Source organism: Schistocerca nitens, chromosome 1 (genome assembly GCF_023898315.1).
Source record: "Schistocerca nitens isolate TAMUIC-IGC-003100 chromosome 1, iqSchNite1.1, whole genome shotgun sequence".
Lineage (NCBI taxonomy): Eukaryota > Metazoa > Arthropoda > Insecta > Orthoptera > Acrididae > Schistocerca > Schistocerca nitens.
Window position 1 is genome coordinate 434,641,790 of NC_064614.1, and position 26,855 is coordinate 434,668,644.

General features: G+C 36.7%; 1 protein-coding gene across 1 annotated transcript; it reads left to right on the top strand.

Moving 5' to 3' along the window:
* The first annotated feature begins 414 nt into the window (after positions 1–414).
* Positions 415–24,787, top strand: LOC126251247 (CD63 antigen-like). The gene is made up of 6 exons (XM_049951624.1): positions 415–550; positions 5,559–5,747; positions 6,131–6,301; positions 15,921–16,051; positions 21,207–21,309; positions 24,070–24,787. Exons 1-6 carry the CDS (start codon positions 476–478, stop codon positions 24,253–24,255), a joined length of 855 nt encoding a protein of 284 aa, XP_049807581.1. The 5' UTR covers positions 415–475; the 3' UTR covers positions 24,256–24,787.
* The last annotated feature ends 2,068 nt before the right edge of the window (positions 24,788–26,855 follow it).

Below are 26,855 nucleotides of genomic sequence, written 5' to 3' on the forward strand. Positions count from 1 at the left end.
TCAAATTAGAATCCTTGGAGATATAGTTGCTCTTTCCTGAAACGCTTTATTTCAAATATTTAAGACATTAAATGCTCCTGCATATTGATGGATTTAATGTTTTCATTATTCCACAGTTCAAACTGAATGCCTGTTTATTTATTCATTGTGCTGGGTGCCTTAGTTCTGTCACTGTTGGCCTCAGTTAAGGACCTTCAATACATCTTATATCTATTGTTGACTTTAGCCTTTCTGTTTCAAAGTATGTAAGTGTTTGACAATACTAATGTCATCAGCCAGCTCCACTTTTAAAGCAAGACAATATAAGGTTTTGGCTAGAAGTTATTGTATCTTATCTAGTTAAAAGGTACTTCTCAGAACTGGCAGTAGATAATTGATCTGTTTTATCACAGAGATAATGGACTCTGTTGATAACAGAAATGCCAGTCTTGTGATCAGTCTGTTACTGCTGCAGCACACACAAGGATAATACAAAATGGCTGTTCGAGATCTAGATAAGGGAATGCGCTGTATTAAATATTTACTTTTCTCTTTCAACCTTCTATTTGTGGTAAGTTACATATTGACTATAAAATACATATAATTATTTTTATGGTCCTGGAACACATATTTCAGATACTGTTCAAAAGGCGATGTATAACACAAGTTCCAGACATAATATTTTTGAAAAGTTGACTTTTCCTTACCAACAAGTATTTCATGAGTGGTACAATTATGAGCCCTGTAACTTAACTCTTATGTATTCATTAGCCAGTGACCAAATGAAGCGCAGAAGTTTTGGATGAGAATGAACTAATGTCTTTGCCCTAACTGATAAGAAAAAATAATTGGAACAATGGATGATATCAGTTTACAATTCAGACAAAGAAAATATGTTCCATACCTTAAAGTTCTCTCTTGAGCTGGGTTGTCAATGGTTTGTTGTCCACCTCTGTATCTGTCATTCTTCCACATGTTCCAGTCTGCCTTTCCTTTTTGCTTAGTGTCCAGAAAAATAATGTTAAGTGCACCACAAATATGGATAGTGAGTTTATACAGCTGCATGAGGTACCCATGCTGTTGACAGAAACAGGTATACAATAAATTGGAGAAAAGGTTACATTTGAGGAAAAATCAAAAATGGAATGGAGGAAAAATTCGAGAATGAATTTTCACCCTGCAGTGGAGGAAAACTAATTAGACATACCTGATTTCTTTGTTTCTGTGTGCTTTCAAATGAGGTTATAGTTTTTTTCCTCTCCAAACAGCACTAAAAACAAAGTAACTTCAGTTGATATTTATTATTCTATTTTAATGATTTAGTCGTAGGTGAGATTCCTTAGATGGAAACCAATTATTATAGAAAATGAAATAATTATGTCAGTATCTTCTGCACAGATGCAGATGAATTGACATGTCATACATTTGTGATCTTTAGATAAAGCATATCAAGACTATCTAGATAAGAAAGATTTTTATGTCTCTCTATAATGAAAGTTGTTTGGCTCTGATGAAACCCCCTCTCGATAATTCAAATTTTCTAAATAATGAAAGTCTGTGAATGATTGTAATAGAAAAAGCTGATCATTTTTACAAAGGCAATACACTGAGATGACAAAAGTCATGGGATACCTCCTAACATCATGTCAGGGCTCCTTTTTCCTGGCATAGTGCAGCAAGTCGACGTTGCACGCACTCAAGGAGTTGTTGGAAGTCTGCTGTAGAAATATTGAACTGTGCTGCCTCTATAGCCATCCATAACTGCAAAAGTGTTGCTGGTGCAGGATTTTGGCAATAAACTGACCTATCCATTATGCCCCATATATGTTTGATGGAATTCATATTTGGCAATCTGGGTGGCCAAATCGTTTGCTCAGATTGTCCAGAATGTTCTTCAAACCAGTCATGAACAATTGTAGCCTGGTGACAATTCCATTGTTGTTTGGGAACATGAAGTCCATGAATAGCTGCAAATGGTCTCAAAGTAACCAGACATAAACATCTCCAGTCAACGATTGGTTCACTTGGACCAGAGGACCCAGTCCATTCCATGTAAGCAGTCTACACCATTATGGAGCCACCACCAGCTTGCAAAGTGCCTTTTTGACGACTTGGGTCTATGGCTTTGTGGTGTTTGTGCCACACTTGAACACTACCATCAGCTCTCACCAACTGAAATTGAGACTCATCTGACCAGGCCATGGTTTCCCAGACATCTAGAGAACAAACAATAATGTCACGAGCCCAGGAGAGGCATTGCCATGCTGTTGTCAAATGCACTCATGTCAGTCATCTGCTGCCATAACACATTAACCATATTTTGCCACACTGTCCTAACAGATACATTCATCATTTGTCCCACATTGATTTTTGTGGTTATTTCATGCAGTGTTGCTTGTCTGCTAGGTTATTAAGTAAAGGTCCATGGTGAGATATAAGGCCTGAAATTTGATATTCTTGGCACACTCTTGACACTGTGGATCTCGCAATACTGAATTCCCTAATGATTTCCAAAACGAAATGTTCCATGCATCTAGAACCACCAACCATTCCTCATTCAAAGTCTCTTAATTCCCATCGTAGGGCCGCAGTCACATTAGAAGCCTTATCAAATGAATCACCTGAGTACAAATGCACTCTCTTTTATACATTGTATATGCTATACTACCACCATCTGTATACAGTATGTGCATATCGCTATCCAATGACTTTTGTCACCTCAGTGTACATCACTGTACCTTAGTTACAGAAAAACTAAGAAACAAAAAAAAAAAAAAGTGTGGAAGAAAACAAAAAATAATGCTACTAATTGGGATACATTTTTTAAGCAGTACCAGCTATTGATTACATAGTAAAAGATAACAGATGTTGCAGCTGGAAAGGAAAACATTTATCTTCAAAATACCAAATCTATTTTTATTGCCAACATCATTTGTAACAGTGCCTGTAGAAGAAACAAGATTATCAATCAAACATGATAAAGAGCGTACCTTTGTACACAATGTCCATTCAACAATATCAATGGCAAGCTACAGCTCTTTGTCAGTTCTGGACTTGAATCTGGATTTTTGCTTTTTGCATGCAGTGTTCAACCAGTAAGACAATGGACTCATACACAGGAGGACAATGGTAGAAGTCCTCTACCAACCATTAAGATTTAGATTTTTCATGATTTCGTTAATAAGGTCATGGCAAATTTTCTTCCCCATCCATCTGCAATGAGAGTTTGTAGTTCATCTCTTATGCTTCATAATCAAAGGGGCATAAACTTTAATCTCCCTCTTTTTTATATCTATGATTTTGTAATCCATGGAAGCAAAACCAGGAATAAATTGCAATTACTGGTTACTGAACTGTTGTAATCTTTTTACTAATGCCTGTAACCATAAACTTCGATAATTTAATAAGAAGCACTGCTAAAATTGACATGTTTCTTTCTCTGCCACTTGTGCCTTTAATTATTGCTCTAAAACTTTTAAGAATATAATTATGAACAGCGTCAATTATTTTGCTAAGAGAGAGATAACAAGATAAAATTTCTGCATTTTTGTTCTTGGGAAAACAAACAATGAGAATAAAACTGAGACATCAAAAAAGAAAAAAAAATACAGTACTCAATCATTACACTATACCTGTGAACATGGAACTGTTATGTTGAAGCAGTGCTGCTGAAATGTATCTAGGAGAATACCTACGATTGCTCAACCAAAGTCTAAGGTTAATGTTGCATGAGGGTCCAAGTAACATCACGTTTTCACTGCTGATGGAAGACTAATACCCCTTACAGTAACAAACTGTTGCCATTCCTAAATAATGTAGTTGTTGCACCCTAAAATATTTTGAGACAACTCTCAAACTGCCAATTCATTCATTGAGAAAGAAGCTCTGTTAGGTAGCTTTCATTACCATACTTTGTATGTACTGAATGTTATACTCTAATACAATTGGGGAAAAAATTCAAGAATATAAACACAACACGAAATTTAAAAATCAAGCACTCACCTGTAGCTGATCAATGCAGTACATATAGGTATACAAAACAACACAGAGGCATTACTAATTTTCATCTGCAGCTCACGGTCCAGTGGCTAGCATTGCTAAGTGTGGATCATGGGGTCCTGGGTTTAATTCCCAGCCAGGTTGAGGATTTTCTCCACCCGGGGACTGGATGTTTGTGTTGTCCTCATCATCTCATCATCATTCGGGAAGTGGTGAGATTGGAACTGGAAAGACTGGGAATTTGTATGGGTGCTGATGACCATGATGTTGAGTGTCCCATAAAGCAACATCAACATCGCCATCATCATCATTACTAATTTTCAACTATGTCTCACTTTCTAGCTTAAGTGCACAATTGATTCATGTGGCTGAATTTGTGTGTCAGTGTGTGTCACTGACTGCAGACTTAAAAGAGTGGTAGTTCAAAAGCTAGTAATATATCTATGCTGTTAAGTGCATCTGTGAGTAATGTGTCAATCAGCTAAGGTGAATGGTTGCATCCTAATTTTTGTTGGTTGTTATATCCTTTATAATCAAAACCAACAATACAGTAAACAGAACAGAGATGCAAGAATCTTTCATTTAGATGTTTTGTTATTTGCTGACGAAAACTTACTTGGTCCCTCCATCAAGAAAATTCTAAAAATAAATCGTCAAGGATAATTGTAAAAATTCTTCTGGCAGAGGGTTATGCAAACTGTACCTGAAAACTGTGGCAACGCTTAAGTATCTGTGCATATATCACAAAGGTATGCCAACTGTATTTCAAGACTGTCATGAACCTGGGGTGGGAAGTGGTCTCTCAGTTGCCAAATGAAGACTCTGCCTCTGTTATCATTGTTATTATTTCAAACAAAAATTTTATTGATCACTGTCTAGTATAGTGATTTTTTTCTTTGTCTCATTGACACACACATCCAATTACATTAAGAAATGAACATCCTCTTCAGTGCAAAAATTATTCAAATCTCAAACTCTGGTAGTGCTCCCTATATGTAACATATTCTTTAATACTGCCCTTGACATCATATCATTTCCAACTACTTCCACTCCCAATACCTGAATGTTCCTCACAAACTGTCATTCTAACTGTAATTTTAGTTTCTATGATGGCATCTCACTACCCATTTTTCATTGGCTCTCTCATTATCTGTCCTCTACTCTCCTCCATAAAATTATCTTAATCATCTCCTCCGAACTGTTCCCTTCTGTCCCTGCTCCCTGTCTCTTCCTACCCTCTGTTTCTTCTACATTCACCTCATCGCTCCACCAAACACACCCATACACCTCAATCAGTCTGCAAGCATAGGCAGTGAAAGAGAACAAAAGGGAGAGATATCTCGACAAATTTCTGACAAAGGATGCAAATTCCAAGGTGAAGTACAGAATTCAGGATATTGTTTATCAGGCTATACTGTGCTCAAAACTTTCTTAATATGAGTGTTTGTGTTTTTCCTACCATTGTTCATATTCTACCAAAGCTCTTCCATTTTTTAATTCATTTAACCATCTTGTATTATTATTATTATTATTATTATTATTATTATTATTATTATTATTATTATTATTATTATTTTCAGATAACTGGTATCCTGCTCATCATGGTTGGAACAACAATTTATGCTATACATAATGATTACATAAATTTTCTGGAGGACAAATACTTGACACCTGCCACCTTACTTATAGCTGTGGGAATTATTATATTTATTGTTGCCTTCTTTGGTTGCTGTGGTGCAGTACGTGAAAGTACATGCATGGTAATGGTGGTATGTATCAAAAACACTTTTCATGATGGAAAAAAAAAACTCTGCAGATAAAGTGCTTAAGTTTCAGATCACCAATTTTAATACTTTAGTAGACATCCTACTGACATTATACTATGTTCTCAATGAGTTTGCTCTGAACATCCATGAAGTTTAAGTGGAATTTCCAGGATTGACATTGAAAAATTACAGTAGCATTAAATTAATGCTCACCAAAATATGGTAGGATGAGAAGAAAAGGAAATTTATACTTGTCTTGCTGTATCATGCTAGTAATAGATACTAATGACTTCACAACTTAATTCCTGGGTGGTACTTCATACACCTCTTGCAATATCCTGTATAAGGATTTTATGAAGCTTTAATAATCTTTTTTGTATTAACAGTTTGCTGTCCTTCTTGGAATTATCTTCATATTGGAGCTCTCAGCCAGTATTGCTAGTTATGTCCTCAGAGATGGACTAGTGGACATGTTAGTTGGAAGTATAAATTCTACAATGCACGATTATCCAAAAGACGTCTATATGGCACAAACAGTGGATTACTTACAACAAACTGTAAGTTAAACACAAAAATTACATTGGTTCATGAGATAGAACTGTGGTATGTGGAAACTGTAATACTGATACTATACTTCACAAATTGTTGTTTCATATACTCTAGTGTTATATGTTTCTTGTGGTTTTATTTTGTAATCCAAACACCAAGACTTGACATACTACTTGAACAACATTTCATAATGTTATACTGATATTGCTCAGTCTCATAAAGAAAAGCTAAAAGGAAAAAATGTTGTACAAATAACAGATGAAGAAAAAATTAAAGATAACAATGGTATACACACATGACAAAAAAAAGAGAGGCAACAATTCTTTAGAGAGCATACAGTTCTACATCTACGAGGGTAAGTCAATTATCATCCGCAAAGTAGTTATAAAATTTTATTGTAATCAAATGGGAAACTTACAAGAACATCTTTTTTCGACATAGTTTCCTTGTGTTTCAATGCACTTGGTCCATCATGTACAAGCTTCCTAATGCCCTCATAAAAGAAGGTTCTTGGTTGAGCTGCAAGCCAGGAATGCACCGCTTCTTTCACTGCTTTATCCGAGGCAAATCGACGGCCCCTTGATGCCTGTTTGAGTGGACCAAACGAGTGATAGTCAGAAGGGTGCAAGATTGGGACTATATGTAGGATGATTCATTACTTCAAATTTGAGTTTCTGGAGTATTTCAGCAGTGTGGGCAGCAGTATGCAGGCGGGCACTGTCGTGCAACAACACAACACATTTTGACAGCAATCCTCGGCGTTTGCTTTGAATTTCAGGCCTTAGCCTGGCAGTAAGCATATCACTGTAATGTACACTGTTTATTGTTGTGCCCCTTTCCCCATAATATTCCAGTACTGGACCTTGTGCATCCCAAAAAACCATAAGCATCAGTTTTCCTGTGGACAGTTTCGTCTTGAAGCTTTTCTTGCACAGCGAATTTAGATGTTTCCATTCCATACTCTGCTGTTTACTCTCCAGCAAATAATGATGGATCCATGTTTCATCACCAGTAATGATCCTGTCTAAGAAGTTGTCCTCTTTGTTATCATAGTGATCCAAATGTTTTTTTGCAGATGTCCAAGCACATTAGTTTATGCAACTGTGTGAGTTGTTTTGGGACCCATCTTGCACAAACTTTATGAAACCCCAAGTCTGTTGTGGATGATTTCGTAGGCAGAACCATGACTAATCTGCAGATGATGTGCCACTTCATCAATAGTTAATCGTTTGTCTAAGAGAATCATTTCACGTACGTGAACGCTCAATGGTTTCTTCATTTGTGGTGGTAAACGGTCATCCAGCACCTTCATCATGCGTAACACTTGTACAACCATTTTGGAATTTTTCAATCGATTTGTAGACACTCTGTTGTGGCAAAACACTGTTCTCGTACTGTACCAAAAGTCTCTGATGAATTTCAGCCCCTGATATGCCTTCCACCCACAGAGAACGGATCACTGAACATTGCTCTTCTTTGGTGCAAATAGACAGCGGAGCAGCCATGATTAACAGCATGGCAGAGATGACAAAACTAACCTAGCAGCTTGAAAATTGCAAAGATATGACAACAAATAACAAATTGTGTGTCATCAATGTAAAAGACAGTACTACCACAATAAACAAAAATATAACTGAATTGCGGATAATAATTGACTTACCCTCGTCCACCCATATTCTGCAGACCACAGTGAACTGCATGGCAGATGGTACATCCTATCATACCCGTTACTACTGCTTCTTCCCATTCCATTCACATGTGGATCATAGGAGGAATGACCCTTTAAATGCCTCTCTGTATGCTGTAATTAACCCAGTGTTGTCCTAATTATCCCTACAGGAGCAATAGAGAGGTGGCTGTAGTTTTATTTCTAGAGTCATTATTGTACATCCAGCTGTTAAATCTTTGTAAGTAGGCTTTCTCAGGATATTTTGCATCTATCTTCAGGTGTACGCCACTTTTCATGTGTAAATAAAGTGCTTAAGTTTCAGATTGTTAATTTTAAAAACTTAGTACATACCCTACTGAAATTTTCTCTGCTTTCACTGAGTTTGCTCTGAATATTCACCAAGTTTTAATTAAATTAAGTTTTTTATATGTACTCCACAGTATCAAAGACAACCATCACACATGGCACTGTAAATATTCTCTTCCTTCAGTTTGTTCAGTAAACACATATAACCCCAGGATTATTCTTGTTTTGATGAATTTCATGTTATTTTGACTTTCATCAGAATTATGCTGTTTTAAATGTTCATCAGATGTGACCTTAGGCTGATGTAAAGCATGACTTTCTATAGTGCTTCATAATTTCTCATTTAATTGTGTTGTGTTTATTCTGTAGCTAAGTATTAATATTTTTGTTTAAGCTCATGCACTGTGTGTGTGGCATACTCATAGTACTTGGCTATGTGCCGATTCTTTGCCTGTCTTCCTTGTAGTTTCTTTTGTTGAATGGGATTCTGATTACTCAACACTCCATGTATCTCAGCAAGTTTTTAGCTGTGGGGATGCTGGTAGTGATGTGTAATATTGTGTCAGCAGTTGCTGGTTTCCGATAAGTATTTATTAAAATAATATTTATCATTACCTTTGTTGTTTTGTCAATAAAGTTTACTGGCAGTAAATTAAAACCACTATTGTTTCTGATTCATGTAAATGACATTAGTGTTGGAATGGAATCAACTTAATAACTTAGTATTGCATAAGGAAATAAAAAACTGAAAGGAGTATAAGGTAAAGACTTTGACATCATAAGAATCTGGCTTGGAGAAAATGCAATGCTGGAAAATGCAAATGAAAGTCAACAAGAAACTTTCACAAACAGCAGCAGTAAGATAAAACACAGAGGCTAGGACCAGATTTTGTCACAGCATGACAACAATGATGATAGCTGTATGCAACACTTGAGTGCCAGAAAACTATACGGAGGACAGAACACAGACATAGTGAACAAGTCATATAATAATATGCAGATTATTATGAAATTACTGAACATTGCAAGAAAGGGTACTAAGGTGAAACCATCAAGGCCAATTGACACTGACTGTCACATCAAGTCATATCCTGTCAGAACATTCTACAATGCATTTGGCAGCATCTGCACTGGCCATCATGTTACAGCATGGCAGTGTCAAGGTTTCTCAGCAAGAAAGTGTTGATGGTTGATAACATTGTCTGTGATTAAATCATGTGACCCCCAAGCTCACTTCCTCCTGATACACAGCCATGTGCTCATCCTCCATACTTTGTTTCATCATGCTTTTCATGGTTGATATTGGTTGTTATTCTGCATCTACATACTACTCTGATACCCACCATATGGCACATGGCAGAGGGTACACTATACAACTACTAGTCATTTCCTTTTCTGTTAAACCCACAGAGAGGGTGAGGGACAAACAACTGTCTCTATGTGTGTGTATGAGCCCTAATCTCTCTAATCTTACCTTCATGGCCCTTGTGTGGAATGTACATTGGTAGCAGTAGAATTGTTCTGCAGTCAGCCTCAGATGCTGGTTCTCTAAATTTTCTCAATAGTACTCCTCCAAAAGAATGTTGCCTTCCCTCCAGTGATTTCCATTTGAGTTTCCAAAGCATCTCTGTAATACCTTCATGTTTTTTGTACCTACCAATAACACATCTGGCAGCCTGCCTCTGAACTGCTTCATTGTCTTCCTTTAATCCACCGTGATGCAGATCCCGAACACTTGAACAGGGTGAACCAGATTTTCCTAAAAAAATCCACCAATAAACCAAAGTCAACTATTCACATTCCCTACTATAGTCCTTAAATGCCCATTCCATTTCATACTGCTTTGTAATGTTATGCCCAGATATTTAATCAACATGGTTGTGTCAAGCATCTGCATTAACTTACATTTCTAAGTCTTTGTTATTCAATATTTTTGTTATTTGTTGTCAGCTGTTTAATTTTGTTATTTCTTTTGTTAAAATTTGCAGTTTTATAATGAATGACAAAAGATTAACTGAAGCAGTGTGGCAGTAGTCTGAATTATACATGAATGATATGGGGTACTCAAACTACATTTACGCATTGTGGAAAAATAAAGAATGTGCGAGATCTGATTTCTAAACATCTTAAAACTTCTCACATTTATGTTGCAAATGTCACATGCCAGAACAGTATTTTCAATAGCACTTCTAAATTACATACCCTCTACTACATTTATTAAGTTGACTTTTATACATAACAGTATTTAATATTTTGCAATGAAGTGGACTGCAATACGACTACAGCCCATGGTGAAAAAGGTCCTGTGGATATAATCAAACTCATTAGTAATTAATATTTATTTGTATGTTGTCAGGAATTTGTAATGTTTGATACAGAAATGGACTGAAACCTTCAGACACTGCGATAATGGCAAAATGCTTGTTTTGTGAGGTGTACATCAAGTAACATATTAGAGTCATTTGTTTAAATTTGTATTTGTATTTGTGGCAGGCTTATATACTGTTAAGCAGCTCCGTGGCTGTGTGTGAAACAGTTTTGCAAGCATTAATATTCAACATTTATGCAGTTTCACTAGCTAACACCACTACAAATAAGGCACTTGAACTATTAAAAGCCAAATAAAAAATGTAAAGAAAACCTATAGCTAAATCTCAAAGGGAAAGATATTGAAAGAGATTTGCCCATTGCACAAAAATTTGCACTGAAATGGCAATTAAACTTAACCTTAGACAAACCAATTTTTCATGGGGTGTGATGGCAGCTTATGACACTGTGTTCATTACAGTAATTCTGGTTGCAGTTTGACAAAAAATGGAAAAAAATGGTGCTTCGATATCCTAAAATATTTATAAAATGCAGATTCCTCTTCTTTGAACTCCTTGTAGTGTGTGTGAAATTTCCCTTATGTAACATGTAACAAAAAAATTTTTGAGACAGAATAATGTGAAAAATTGATTTTGTACACATGTGGACTCTAATATCCACATACAAAAGCTACCACATTGTGTATGTGCACTTCTGCATAAAGCAGTTGAGAACCATCTTGCAAACACCATAACTTCCATGAGAAAAGAGTTGAGTACAGCCATACGATTTGAGATCATGTGACCTGAACTGACTTGATGTTATGGAAGTGTGAGTATACACTCTGAAGTGATACTGTCACAATGGCCAGTGTGAATTGGCCTTTGCTGTTGCTTATAAGACCCCAGATGGAGTATGCTGGAGTGATATTGGATCTTTCACAAACATACACATCAAAATAAATAGGAACGCAACTGTATGCAGCCTGGTATTCGACGAGAGCCTTCAATGGACAAGTAGTGTCACAGAAATGCTAATGAATTTGAAATAGGAATGCATTACACAGATAAAAGTAAGAGCAAGACTTCATGGAATTTACCAAGTACAGTTAGGGGAGGAGGCATGGGAGGCATAAGTTGGTTGCTGGTTAGGTATGTAAGGGAAGGAAAGGCTATCATTACAAAATTAAGAGTGTATGGAAATTTTGGAATAATAAGTTTGCATAAATATTCATTTTTAGGTAGAGATATAAAAGTTTGGTGAAGCTTACCAGGCAATCTCTTTCATTTTTAGTTTTGTAAAGGCAAGTTACACAAAAGATAGTAGGGACCTGCTCTGGTTTATTAACAACAGGATATATCTGCAACATGTACTTCAGAAACAGCGCAAGGTAATTTAAGTCTGTGTTCTGTAGCAAGGTCTAGTCCACACCATATCAAAGTACCATCTGTGACAAATGGACTCCATGACAATAGCACCAAAGCCAAACAGGTAGTAAATTCACATCGCACTCCACAGATCGCATTACAGCTGTCTCAGATCAGCCCTCGACCAGCTTACATGCTAAATTCCGGTGTGGTCCTGATGACTAGCACCATCTAAGTAATGGTGCTATGGCACTCAACGTTAATGCTGTACCAGCAACAAGATTTCTGTAGCAATATCATATGGTGTCACTAAATACACCCATCAGCCCCTTCCCCTGCCCCTCACCTGCCCCACCAACAATCATGGAGGGTGAACGCTGAGTTGGTGCATGGTTTGGAGGAGTTACCAGCAACAAAGATGATGGATTGACTTCCATGGGCATTGCTGCAAAATGACAGGGTAGAACAACGCTCCATGTGAGTAGTATAAGTTGCCACAGAAGCACAGGAGAGTCTGCTGGGGGCTGAGAAACAAACAGCTGCTCACCAGGATGGGAGAGGTGAATTTGATTTTGGTGGTACTGCGTAAGTTCACGGGAGGAGGTCATCATGCACATTAAGGAGCTGTGGCAGATGGAGATCATACTGCAGATTCAGACTGGGTGGCATTTGAACATATCCTTCACCACTAGGGGTCAGTCATCCAGAGAGAAATGGTCTCATCGACAACATGTGCCGGAGGTGGAAACAATACATCAATGTGGGTGCACTGAGGGCAGCCGTAAGGCTGCTCTGCTGGGATGCGGCCATCAGTTGGTGTGACTCTGTAAATTGCTAGAAAACTGTACAGCATTTGGGTGTCAAGGTGGGTGCTAGCTGCGAAATAATCTTCCGCTGATTCAGATTCATTAGCCAAAAGGTGAACCCTAAAACTGTTACAGATGGTTGCCTGAAAGAATACTGAAGCAGGCTGCATTTTAGTCCACTTACTGTTTCACGAACTGTCAATCCAAAGGTGTGAAAAAGAGTATATCCCAAAAACATTGTCCACTACAGAGTCAGCTACCATCAGAAAATTTACAGGACAAATGACTTTGTTGTAAGTGAAACTGGAAGTTTTCCTGGTAAGGGCAACTAAGAACACAGATAAGCCTGCATCTTTGTCTTGGCTCCCTGCATGGTCAGTGCCCCTAAATTGAAGTACCGTAGATTGATTCAAGATGGACTCAGAAGCACTGGCGTCCAGAAGTAATTTCACTGGGTGTTTGCCTATGAACACAGCTAAGCATATTTACTGGATTGTGTCCTGAGAAATCTGCACTTCCATAAATTTATAGATTTATCACTTACTTGGTACACTGTCATAGGTTCAGGACCATTTGTTTTGGGACTGCTACAACCTCCCTCCTGCAAGTCTCATTTTTTTTTGCCACACCTGTGAATGTTGCGTACTGTTAGAGTCAAGCATTGTGTGCATAGCAAAAGAAGCAATGTTTACAGCCAAGCAATGACACCGCTGACATGTAGCTCTTCGCTGCTGGTGTGGTTGTTTCCAAGGTTGTCCTAGGTCATGGATCATGTGGAGGCCCCACTAGAGATGGCATGATATTCCGCGTGACTGGTGCCAGAGAACTGAGTACTGTAACATTTTCTTCCATCATATGCAAACTCTGGGATGCACAGGCAGTTTCATGGGCTTGAGCAATTCAGTTACTTCAATTATGGACAGATCTGATTTTCTCAGTGTGTGGTTGCTCACTTCCAAGTTGGGATAAGATGCTCCAATGTCCCTGATTAGAGAGTCTGTGTTATCCTGCCCATACAAATATTTAAAACTGCAATTCCTATTTAATGCATGTGAACCACAGGCCACATCTCCATGAGATTGACTGGGCCCCTTGTCTGTTGATAAAATTCTGATCTCATGCCTTTTTCAAAAAATGATCTTGCAGTAAAGAAAACATTCTAAATACCTCTTGTTCCAGCAGATTTGTTAATAGCTAGTCGTCACCTTTGCCTGGAATTGGAACTCCTCTCCTACCATTGCTCCCAATGATAGCATCATCATTTCTCTTGCATTTCCTACTGGTTGACTTAATTGTTAGCACAACAGTGGCTTCTGGGGTAATTTATTGTATCTGGTTATTCATATGATATAAAACAAAGCACACAGTGAAATAAAATATACTAAACAGACCTGTGGTATGGACTTATTACCCTATTTATATTTTGTTGTCCTGACATCCTTATTTGTGTGTAATATTATGCCAATAATTAAAGCATTTGATTCATCTAATTGCAACTGAATGAAATGATCTTTTCATACCATAGGTGTTTCATCATTATTGTTTCAAAGGCGTCATTAGTGGCTTGAAATATTTGTGTTCACAATGTTTTGTTTTACATACTGGACAGTACACATCGCAGTTATAAGCAGTTCTGGCAGTTTCTGATTTTTTAATAAGTTACTGTAGTTAAACTTCCTATGTACAGACTTCATAGATCCTGCTCTCCCTGCATTTGTGTTCCTATTTTACAGCTGTTGCTCTGCATATTGCTATCTGCAATTTCACAAACACAGCACTAAGAATGAACACTCATTTACTTCATGAACATGCAAAACATCACAATGTAAATGAGTGATCATTTTCTAGTGCTGTGCAACTGAAATTGTGAATGGCATTAAGCAGAACAACAGCTATAAAACAGGAACACATACACATGTGGAGCAGCATCTATTAAATTTGTAAGTGGAAATTTAAACTACTATTATGTTATAAAAACCAGAAAATGTCAGGACTGTTTGCATCCTCAGTGTACAATGTCCAATATGAAAAACAAGCTAGTGTAAACACAAATATGTACATTTTTCAGGCCACTGATGGCACCTTCCAAATAATAAAGGTGAAACATGTCTGGCACAAAAAAATCAGTTGCAAACAGATGGACTCATTACCAATTATAACAAAATTCTCTTTAAGTATTTCTTCATAATTTGGTTTAAAACATTATTTTTTAATCAGTACCCAGCATATACTAGGAGTGGATGGTTGGTTAGCAGACTGTTCCTCATAGTTTCTTCTTCTGCCCTCCACCCCCACCCCCCACCCCACCCCTCTTTAATTATTATTTATTTTCTATGGAAATGAAGAAAACAATCACCCTCTGTGTACCCTCACCGAGTAATGCACATTGGCTGTTTAGCTTTGCACATTTAAAGCAAATCATTTTATGGTAACTTTGTTCAGTTACTTTGTGAACACCAGCTTTTTACTTAAAATGAGAGCAAAAGCCGTTATGTTCATGTAATCATGCTTAGAAATTAATTTATCCAAAAAATCAATAAATGTGTGCAAAAGTACCCACATACTCTTCTTGTCAACAGATTTTATGTATTATATCTAACAACAAAGATGCTGTGACTTACCAAACAAAGCGCTGGCAGGTCGATAGACACACAAACTAACACAAACAAACACACAAAATTCAAGCTTTCGCAACAAACTGTTGCCTCATCAGGAAAGAGGGAAGGAGAGGGAAAGACGAAAGGATGTGGGTTTTAAGGGAGAGGGTAAGGAGTCATTCCAATCCCGGGAGCGGAAAGACTTACCTTAGGGGGAAAAAACGACAGGTATACACTCGCACACACACACACATATCCATCCACACATATACAGACACAAGCAGACAAAGACTTACCTTAGGGGGAAAAAAGGACAGGTATACACTTGCACACACACACATATCCATCCACACATATACAGACACAAGCAGACATGTCTGCTTGTGTCTGTATATGTGTGGATGGATAATACTAAACCTTAAAAATACTTTTAATGTATTTGTCAGCTACAGGATTGTCAGTTCTTAACTAAGTACACAATACTGTGCAGCTTACCTTAAAGCAAGCATAAGTGACTTTTTTCCTGGCCTATGTTTTACATTAACTATAGTAACTTTATTTATTTTTATATTTAGATGCAATGTTGTGGTCTTGCAAGCCCAAAGGACTGGGCTGGAATACTAACAGAAGGAGATAACACAGTTACATTCAATGGAACAGTATTGCCGCAGTCATGTGTAGCAGCTTTTGCCTCAAATGAAACTACGTAAGTATTCAAATAAACTCTACAGACCTAAGCAGGCTGATACAGGATCCTTCAAAAAGCACACCAGTTTTTAATCATGTAGTATATTTTTGTTTGTCAGTTGATCATGTTGTTATGTATCATTTCGGTTACCGTGAACATTCAAGTTGTTGCTTCAGTCTAAATTTCTAGAATTTTTTTGTTGGGTGTCTAATCATGGAGCAGTTTATTACTGTGCAGCATGTGCTAACAGTGAAAACATTTTATCAGAATGGAGAAAGTTAAGCAGCAACTGTCAGATGTCTTCATGTGATTCTATGGCTGCATAGAAGTTCTGAGTGAATCAACAGTTCACAGAATTATTGTAAAGTTCAATGAAATGGGTTCATCAGCAAACTTTAGAGTTGTGAGTGCACTTGTACTGGCCAATCTGTGCAAAACATTGTGGTGATTCATGACAGTGTGGCTGTTAGTCAACTGAAGTCAGTTTTTCACCATTCCCAAGAATTGCAAATAAGATATTCTTTAGCATGGCAAATTATCAAGTATGATCTCCATTACCACCCCTACAAGATTCAGTTAATACAGCACCTGTAAGAAGCCAATAATGAGACAAAGCAACATTTTGTTGATTGATTTCTGAGAAGATGACAATCTAGTGTGGAACATAATCTTGAGTAATGAGGAGCCCTTCCACTTAAATAGATCTGTGAATAAAGTGAAATGCCATGTCTGGATCTCAGAGAATTCTTCTATGGTTCAAGAGGGGTAAATGTATCAACAGAAACTGATAGTTTGATGTGGCTTTTGGATGGGCAGCATTATTGACCCATATTTTTTGGCAGATGAGGCAGAACAAGCTGTGACTGTTGATGAAAACTGATAGTGTGGGATGGTAAGAGTTTTTTTTTTTTTTTTTTTTTTTTTTTTCAGTGGATTGGATATTTGTGAGTTGCAATTTCAGAAGGGTGGTGCCACCTCTCACACTTCCTGCAAAACATGTGAGGTCTTCCACAAGAGTTTCCAGGTCACCTCATTTCGCCTAACAATGACCGACAATGGCCACCAAGATCATGTGACTTAACCTCAAGTGATTTTTTTCTTTGGAGTTATCTTAAATAATTGGTGTATGTCAATAAACACTGAAACAATCATGACTTAAAGGAGGAAATCCATGACTTAAAGGAGGAAATCCAACGCACGCGCGCTCACACACACACACACACACACACACACACACACACACACACACACACACACACACACTAAATAACAGGGCTGACTGTGGTGCTCCACAGGTGTGCGCTCTCAATTTTGAAGAGAATCAGATAATGAGTACTAAAAAGGGATATGCCCCGCATGAGCATCTGGCACGCTCTGCATGACCAGCAACTCCACCAACACAACATGCATGAATTGACCCCTGCAAATTTTCTGCAATGTGTCAATTTCTGTATGTGGTTCCTACATCATTGTGTCAAAATGCCCAAATTTCCACAATGCGTTCTTTGTCGGATGAAGCTTGATTCACCCTAGTGGTTTTAATGTTTAGTGAACTTGTTTTACAGGAGAAAGAGAGTTATGGTGAGATGTAATGTGAAGCTACAATTATTGTGATTTACTCTAATGTAGTCTTTACAATAACATTTTTGCTCTTCGCTGCATTCCTCAATCTATTGTTTTTCAATGTTGGTAACTTTTCACTGTTCCCTATAACTATTGTTCACAGTATATTAACTAGTTCTATTTTTCCCACCAAACGTCAGCACAAACTGTGTTGGTCTTGTGTTATTTTGTGGTGAAGGCAATGGGGAGATCCATTTTCCACGAGTACAATTAACACCTATATTTTCTCTTCTTCGACTGTTTGAATCTATTTAATAGGATTAAAAACACTTAAAACATTACCCCTGCTTTTCAATTCACAGACTGAGCAAGATAATACAGAGAAGCAATGAAAATATGTTTACAACATGAACTATTACTTTAAGGATAAATGCTTAGTGTTAGGTGAAATATAATACATCAAGTGAAAGTGAAACAGCTAATGATCAAGTTAATTTTAATATACCAAAAGATCTTAATAAGGGATAAACAAGATTATACAATTAGAAATGGATTTATGATTTGAGAGAAAATACAAACAGCTTCTCATATCATCATTATTAATCACTGCCAGATTTTTGACATCCATTTCCAGATAAAGGCATCCATGTTGTTCCTGAGTGTTTTCTGATGTCAGCTGACCACCTTCCAGGTATTTTCTTACCTCTCAGACAACACCAAAGTACTTCACTGGTCATTCTATCATCTAGTTGCATGTCTAACCTACATATATTTACATTTCATTATGGTCATAATTATGTCTCCCAATCCAGTCCATTCCCTGATCTATTTGTTTGTTTTCCCATCTTTTCCAACAAGTATTTCTTCATTGCCCATTTAGCTGTCCTCCACTTCTGAATAATTTTTGTATTAAAAGTCCATGTTTCACAACTAAAAACTGATAATATACAGTATTATCAATCTGTCATCTTCAACTACCCTTATTACACAGTTGATCAATGATATCTATGACTTTACTGTTAACAAATACAACCTTCTTCTTAGTGCAATGAGTTTACATAATTTTAATGCTAACATAATTCATTGTCAAACTTACTTTCAAAGTTATCTATACTATTGAATTCTTCCATTAATTGCTGGAAGTTTGTCTGCACTGATGGTAAACTGTACAGTGTCATCAGCAAAACAACGATGATTCAGATACTTTCCATTAACATGTATTCCTTTTAGGTTTCCTCAGTTTAAGGATCTTATAATTTTCTCAAGAGCTGCAGAGAATAATTTTGATGGTATGGAACATCATTGTTTACTACTCATCAAATTCCGAATTTCTCACTGTCATAGTGAAGTCTAACAGAGCCTGTAGGATTTATAAATCTATTGTTCAGTATACCAGTGAAAGTTGAATCAGTGCCTTGTTTTTAAGGGATCTTCCTATGGACTCTGTGAAAACAGTCTTATTGAAACATATGAATCCCAGACATTCATGAGCTGAAAATAGTCTGCTGTACTACATCTACAGCTAGTTTCTTCTTTCATCTGATTACAATCTAATGTTTATTTCATGTGATAGTTTCAATGAACACTGTCTTTACTGAGTGGTGGCTGACTGTTTTCTTTTATTTTCATTCTTTTGTGATGTAAAATAATTACAAATTTTTTTCAAGTTTTTGGGAATTGTCCTCCTCTGCAGCCACATTGTAAACAATTTTCCAACTTTCTTTTGCATCACTTTGCTTCCAGCTTTAACCATTCGTAATGAAATACAATAATATCTAGACACCTTTCTTCATACTTCAAATGACTTCACACACCTTATCAGTCATTGCTCTCAGGCATAATTATTTTCATTGTAAGCCACCTGTGTTCCTCATTCACAACTTGAAATATGCAAACATTTAAATGTATCTTGGAATGATTGTACAATTTTCTCTCTGTTATTAATCACTGCCATCTGTCATCTTAACTGACAAAATGTGATTAGATTAGATTTACAGTACTTTCATTCCAACTGATCCTTAGTGAGGTGGTCCTCCAGGATGTAGAACAGGATGTCTAACACAAACAAGTTTCTGTTTCATTTATTTATCTCATCAAACTTTCATCCTCTTAAAGGCATTTATGAGCAGTTCTGTAGAACTCAGCATGCACAATGATGGTAGTGCTGTTATCTAAAGAAAACTTTCACCTTCTCTGTAAAAGCTATGTTGTTCCATTTGAACTTTTTTCTTTTCTTTTGTTTTCAGTACACAAAGACCTGTAGGCCTATGATAAAATCTCTCTTTTAATCCTGGATGAATGTTATATACAGTCCTCGAGTGGGTCTGTTTCATCTAATAATAATACCGGTACCTCTTTTACCCAATGAACTTTTTGGGCATAAAGAAATACATCATGTAGTAGTATGTATTTTCAGTAAACCAAACATTTTTACAGTTTGTGTAATGGCTTTGATGGGAAAGTACACTCCTTGTCTTCAATACACTTGAAGTTGTTATGAAAATATTCTAAAAATTGAAATATAACATAGTTGTCATAACTGTTGTGTTTGTGCAAGATCATCATTCATGATTTACATAACTGAGAATATAAAATTTCTGTGACCCTCACTGTGTGATGCAGGAAGTGTATGGCCGTCCATTATTGAAAAACCCCATTCCCCACTTATCTCTGAGCAATACAGATAACACCACATATGTGACTTTTCTCTGCAGTGACATGCTGCATGACTTTATCACCCAAATTGTGTTAAACTACTCTGAGGAATACTCCACTGACATGTGAGAGCTTATGTGGCTCCAGACATCCCGTGACCCCAATCCTATCAAGCACATCTGAGACAGCTGTGGGCAAATATGCACTTTGAATACCTCTCCAACTAATCTCAATGAGTTGTGAGCAACATTTCAGCAGGCATGATTGGTTTAAGGATCCCCACCCACCCACCAGTCCCATCTGCCTCAGTACTTTCAATCCATAACACACTGTGTTGGTACCATTATTAGAAGTAAAATGGATGCTACACACTACTAGGTAATTATATCAATTCATTTGGTAGTGAATGTATATTGTACCTCCCACAAATATGTTACTGACAAGGGCAATAGACTAATACAACACTGAACAAAAATTCTCAATGATCATGAAAATGTTTGCTAGTCCTCAAACCAGTTAGGAGTATGTCTGTTTCTTTACATGGTTCTTTTCAGTCACAGCTAATGCATTTTCTGAAGTTATATGTATAGCACTCATGTATGTGTCATATATTTTGTATCAGATTGTACCATGAGTACACAAAGTACTTAAAGAAACATTTTTTCTCAGTTATTAAGTTTAAATGTAGAAAACAATAATAAAATCCTTTTGGAACCAATAGATTACATTGTGTGTGGTTGAAATAGCAGAACATATGCACTCACACGAACACAGTCACAGTTCTAGCAGATAAAGTTCACACACCTGTCTTGCTGACCTGCTGTCATCAGTTATAATTCCAGCTGTCTTTAAATAATGAGCACACTTTTGTTAATATATGCATTGTAAGTTATGTACAGACACTGTAATTGTAAAACATGTAAATGAAGTACTTTATGTAATGTTCTTCTTGCAGAACAAATATCTTTGCTACTGGGTGTGTATCACGTTTGGGACTCCTGATTAACCAAAGTGTCCTGCTGCTTGCAACAGCTGCTATTTCAATTGCTTTATTACAGGTGAGTAAAAAAAGCAAATAGCACAAATGTTGTGCTTAAACATAGCACATTTATTAAAGCATATTGCATACTCAAGGTATTCTCATGGCTATAATACAAATTACACCCAAGGTTTGCAGATACAGCCATGAACATTGAAGCAATGTATTACATTAACTCTGACACAATGTTAGCAGTTAATGTCAAATGAAGTTTCCATGATGATTGATGATGATAATAATAATTATTATTATTTCTTTATTTCTCCACAGCAACTTTTACAATTTGTTAAAGCTGTGAGGTAGCCTGTGAACTATGCTTGAGAGGCACAATTGGTTGACAAGAACTCCACTGCGCAGTAATGGATCAACATATAGTAGTGGAAAACTTAACTGCATGATCCTCCCTGTTCCTACACACAACATGCAACTGCTTCTGATCTGTGAATATTTAAACTCTCTCTGGCATTGTATTACTGTTCTCTCCCTCTGTTCTCTAGTCCTTGCATGTTCCTTATCATGTTCACACAATATACTCCATCCAAGACAACTATCCATTCTAGTTAGGCTGACCATCAATTGCAACCGGTTACAACACTCCAATAGAGAGATTCTCAGCCTCTGTCATTCAGAATGTCAGCCATATTCCTTGATACATCCACAGTACTAATTACTTCTTCACCATCTGTCCACATTAGCTGTCCCAATATCAATTGTCTTATTTCTTGTCCCTGTGAATGCTATGTCCCTGTACATCAATATCCCCATGCCTACAGCATTGCTGCCATGCATAAACACCTTTCCCAATATCCTCCTGATATCATACACACCACCTTCTTCTTAATTGTTTGGCCAATTACAATTTGACCCACAACTATTTTTCCTTACAAGAGAAATTCCTCCTACGCATTAAACACCTAAAACCTGTTGTCCAATTAAGATTTATTGATAACATTTTCACAATGTGGCTCTGTGTCAAGGACAGTCTCTGCTCTTACCCCTCCAGCTAATCCCAAATCCATTTCACTTGGTCCTTCTCAACTCAATGAGCTACCTACCTAGACGTTCATACCCACATTTTAAATGGCCACTTAAATTCTGCTGTTCATATCAAACATCCCAATATCCAACAAAACATCCATTTTTAACCCCCAACACAAACCTGATTTAATCGGGATGGTTCTTAGCTATGTTTCATGAAAGTCTGTTCAGCTGTTTAAATTTCATCAACTAAATTAAGTAAAAATGTTTTCTGCCAGCATGCCCACTTGACATACACTATGTAATATGTAAGAGCAACTTCTTGTTACCATGCTGTTGAGCTCAAAAAGATCTAAATAAAAATCTGTGAGAACATAAGTTCATCTCTTATGGTTAACTAATAATGATGATTTTTGTCTTTTGAAGTCACCAATTTCAGCAACTACAAAGCAGAAAAAGAGTGACTGTGACTCAACTGTAAAGGATAAGCACATGCTCTCTCAGACTATTTGTAGTTCTTTTTGAGGTCTACAAATTAGTACAAAATCAAATGATTTTTCTCTAATAGTTTAGGCAACCTATTTCAAGAGAGCACAATGGCAGCCCACTTACTTGCAACCTGATTTCGAATTATCACCACAGCTTACTGCTTATGTTACCTAAATTAGTTACAAATATACTGAAACAGAGCCAATGAACATATGTGTGAATTAAAAAAAAAGAAACACACAAATCAAATAAGTGACAATGATAAAATAGAATGATCTCGTTTCGCCATTTCATGTTCGTCCCGCAAAGTATTTGTGTAGATGTGGGGGTAGTATGAAAATCGGAGGGTGTCTACTAGTAAGATATAAAGTCTGAAAAGCATGAAACAAAACTTCAATTAAAAATTTAAAAATGACTTTAAAAAACCTGTAGAAAGTAAAATATAGTATGTTGTACTATTAGTGCTATAGTATTACAGGTAGTATCAAACCACTGCATGACACAGAACATAGGCCCCATAAGATACATTAATGCCTGAAACTAAGCTCTTACATGATTATGCAAAAATATGATATAAAATAAATAGGCAACTCAATTCTTTACCAATGTTAGGCTACTTAAAAATGGACTGGTTTTCATATTTTACATAATAAGTAATCATAACTTCACAAGCTATTTTGAGGTGTGGATGCAGGATGCGCAGGACTGGGAGGGATGACACCAAAAAGAAGAGGCTTATACCCAGCAATAACAAAAGTATACTGTTGAGGAAAGGAAAGCTGCCGTTAACTTCTCTCTCTCTCCTTTTTTAAATTTTTGTTTATTTATTTTTGCAACCACTACCACTTTTTATTGCAGTCCAGGGAAGGGCACCTCTTATCCTATGAAAAGTAGAGCCACATGTGAAAGCATATTAAGTATAAGCTACAGTGCAGTTACCATACATAACCCCATGTGGAAACAACAACTTAATTGACGATTTCTCTCTCCACTCTTATGCTATTTCTTACTTGATATGGGCCTGTGTCATAGTTAATCACTGCTAATAAGGAAGTCTCATTCTGCAAACATAGGAATCATTGTTTTGAAAAGACAAGATTTTGTACTTTTTTTATTTTGCAGGTTTCCAGCCTAGTGGAAGGTAGATATAATATTTTACTATCTTTATTTTCATGTAGGTTTAGTTTAGAGGTCCTCCCCTCGATACAGAGATAGTTAATCATTCTGTTAGTCATGTATAAATGTCAATATAAATTAGATGAAATTCAAGAAAACAAAAACATGCTAATATTAACAATAAATGCCATTTCAGTTCCTTGGGATGACTTTCGCCTGTTCTCTTGGAAAAGCTATCAGGGCGCACAAAACAGAACGTGAGGTACGTCGTCAGGAACTCCAAGAACAGCTTATTAAGAGCTATTCTCTAATTAGTAACAGTGATCCGAAGAGGACATTCCCTGTTGTGTACATGGAAGCAAACAGGGAGTACGACTGCTGAAACTTGCAAGAAAAACTATATTTGAAAATGCATACTAGTAAAATAGAATAACAGTTTTTCAGTGCAATGTATAATGTATATGTGTGTAAGACTTTCCACAGGAATTACCATTTTTTATTAGGAGCCCTACAAATATGTAAAACAAAAATACAGCTCTGACATTAATTAGACATGAAGTATATTAAACAAGGAGATAAAAACTGAATCTATAACAAAGTAAAAGCACAACACTGTCATGAACTCAATAATGTGGTAACAATTATATAACCATCAAGGTTACATGGAAACTACACACAAATTTATCTGTAAGCTCTAATTTAGAGGACAAATTCATGTCATTACCTCGTTATCATGATAAATTTAGTTGCATTATGAAACCAAATCACAGGATGAGATGACAGTACCACTAAGTTATTACTTCTATCTTAAGTTACATATAATTAAGATATATTTTTGTATGTCCAAGTAATGTTACCACTAATGTTATGATTGGATATGTACAGATAATTAATAAAACTGGTATTAAAATGAAGCAGTAGTCAAAGAACATCACTTGCTTTGTCATATTCACAGATTTCTTGCCCAATTTAATTCACAAGGGAAGAAATGATGATAAAATGTGATACAGTAGTTTATTAAAGTACAAAAATCAATCACTATACCTATTACTAAAAATATCAAAGTCAAAGTAGTCTCATACTAAAGTCAAAGTAGTCTCATACTCAGAGAATGGGCGTAGAGGAGCAGATGCAAGAATCCTGCATGGCCATTCTAGGCAAGGTCATAGTCGAGTGGTTTGCCATTACCTTCCTCCGTCCTGTTATGAAACGTCAAAGCGTGTATCTGCACTGTATTGATGACTGTGATGAGTGCTCATACAGTGTAGTTTTGGGTTTGTGTTGTTATGGATGAAGGGATGGAAAAGAGTGAATCTTGGTGCCAGCACAGAACCTACATCTCTCAAATAAAACCAAGGGGCCACTGAGATTAATATCCTCATCCGACAGATGGACAACCATCAAGAGCGTCACATTGCCCTCATTTCAGACAGACATTGCAGAGGTTTGGAATTTAATCCAGAAAACTGGTGCAGAGACTGGCAATCTGGAACTTTATTCCACCACTTCTCCTTCCCTTGTGATAAATACTGGCAGTGAAAATTGACCACCAACAGTATTCAACCAGTGTTCTTCTGAATCCATCACCTCCACACAACTGCACATTACTGACCTCGTCTGTGGAAGTGGGCATGGAATGTATATGAAGTTATAAAAATGATATTAATTTTTTATTTTCTTTTTGAGACCATTTCACTTCATTTCTGGGTTCTTTCATTTCTAGAATCTTCCGGTAATTATTTTAGTATATTCTGATAGCCACTTCATTCTTTTTACTTCAGATTTTCTCTGCATATAATTCCATAAGGTCGTTAATACATTTGTGCCTTCTCCATGTAAAAATAGTTTTTCACCATTATGTTGAAATATTGTATTGTAGCCCCACCCCAAGGCTTCAGTAACTAATAGTGCAATGATTAACTGTCACACAGTTCTTTGGATGCCAAAGACAACTTCTGCTCAATTTGTCATACGAGTTAACAGTGATGTGCTGAGAGACATAGGACTTAATTTCTGAGGAACTTTGACAATGAATAGTAATCTCATTACATTGTTCCCTCAAATTAATATGTTACAGAGGATGTAGTTACAGAAAATTAAATGTATTTTCAATTTTTTTCATAATTATTGTGCTATCGTTCATGTTGAATTTTGAGTGATACACATGGACAAGTACAAAACAATTATTTATTGAAATACATATGTCACAAATGCTGACTCCAATTACTGAACCTAACTCAAAATTCCATTCTGAATTATTACTAAAATCCAGTTTTCTGTCAGTGGTATGCCAGCATTTATTGAAACAAAAACGTAGAAACAGTTCACAACCAGAAGATAACTGTAAGTTAATGTCATGAGTGGGTTGTGATTCCAGACAACTAGGTACTGAAGAATGTCTTTGGAGAAAGACAAAGTCTGAAACCAATAAACACCATAACAAGCTATAGAAGATTCCAGGTGAAGCAAGATGAGCAAATGGGTGAGTATATGAAGTGCTTGGTATTAATAACAGCAGTGGACTGACAACTACTGTTAAGTGCCAGCCTTACAAGTTGGTATAAGAAAAGGAGTGGCCTAGAGAACAGGGATCTCTCCATGGGAAACACAGTGGTCAGCACAGAACATGCTTGATGGTGGCTGTCACCAGCTCTCACAGTATCTCTGACTCAATATAGTTATCAATAGTACTGCTGGGCACCAAACATAGAATACATTGTAACACTGACAAAATATGAGTTAGTTACAAATATTACAGGGATGCATATACGATGCTTAATATGTAAGTAAGTGCTGTGTCCAACAGTAAGTCAGATAAAGGAGATAGTGATGTGATCCTTCACATTGCATTACTAACAGTGTGCCAGGTCACTAGAATGTACAGAATGTAGTGTGGCAGAAGCACCTCTCCGCAATGCTTCATGTTATGTGGAGCAAAGTCTAGACAGTGAGTTCCCACTGGAACCTCCATACTGGAGCAAA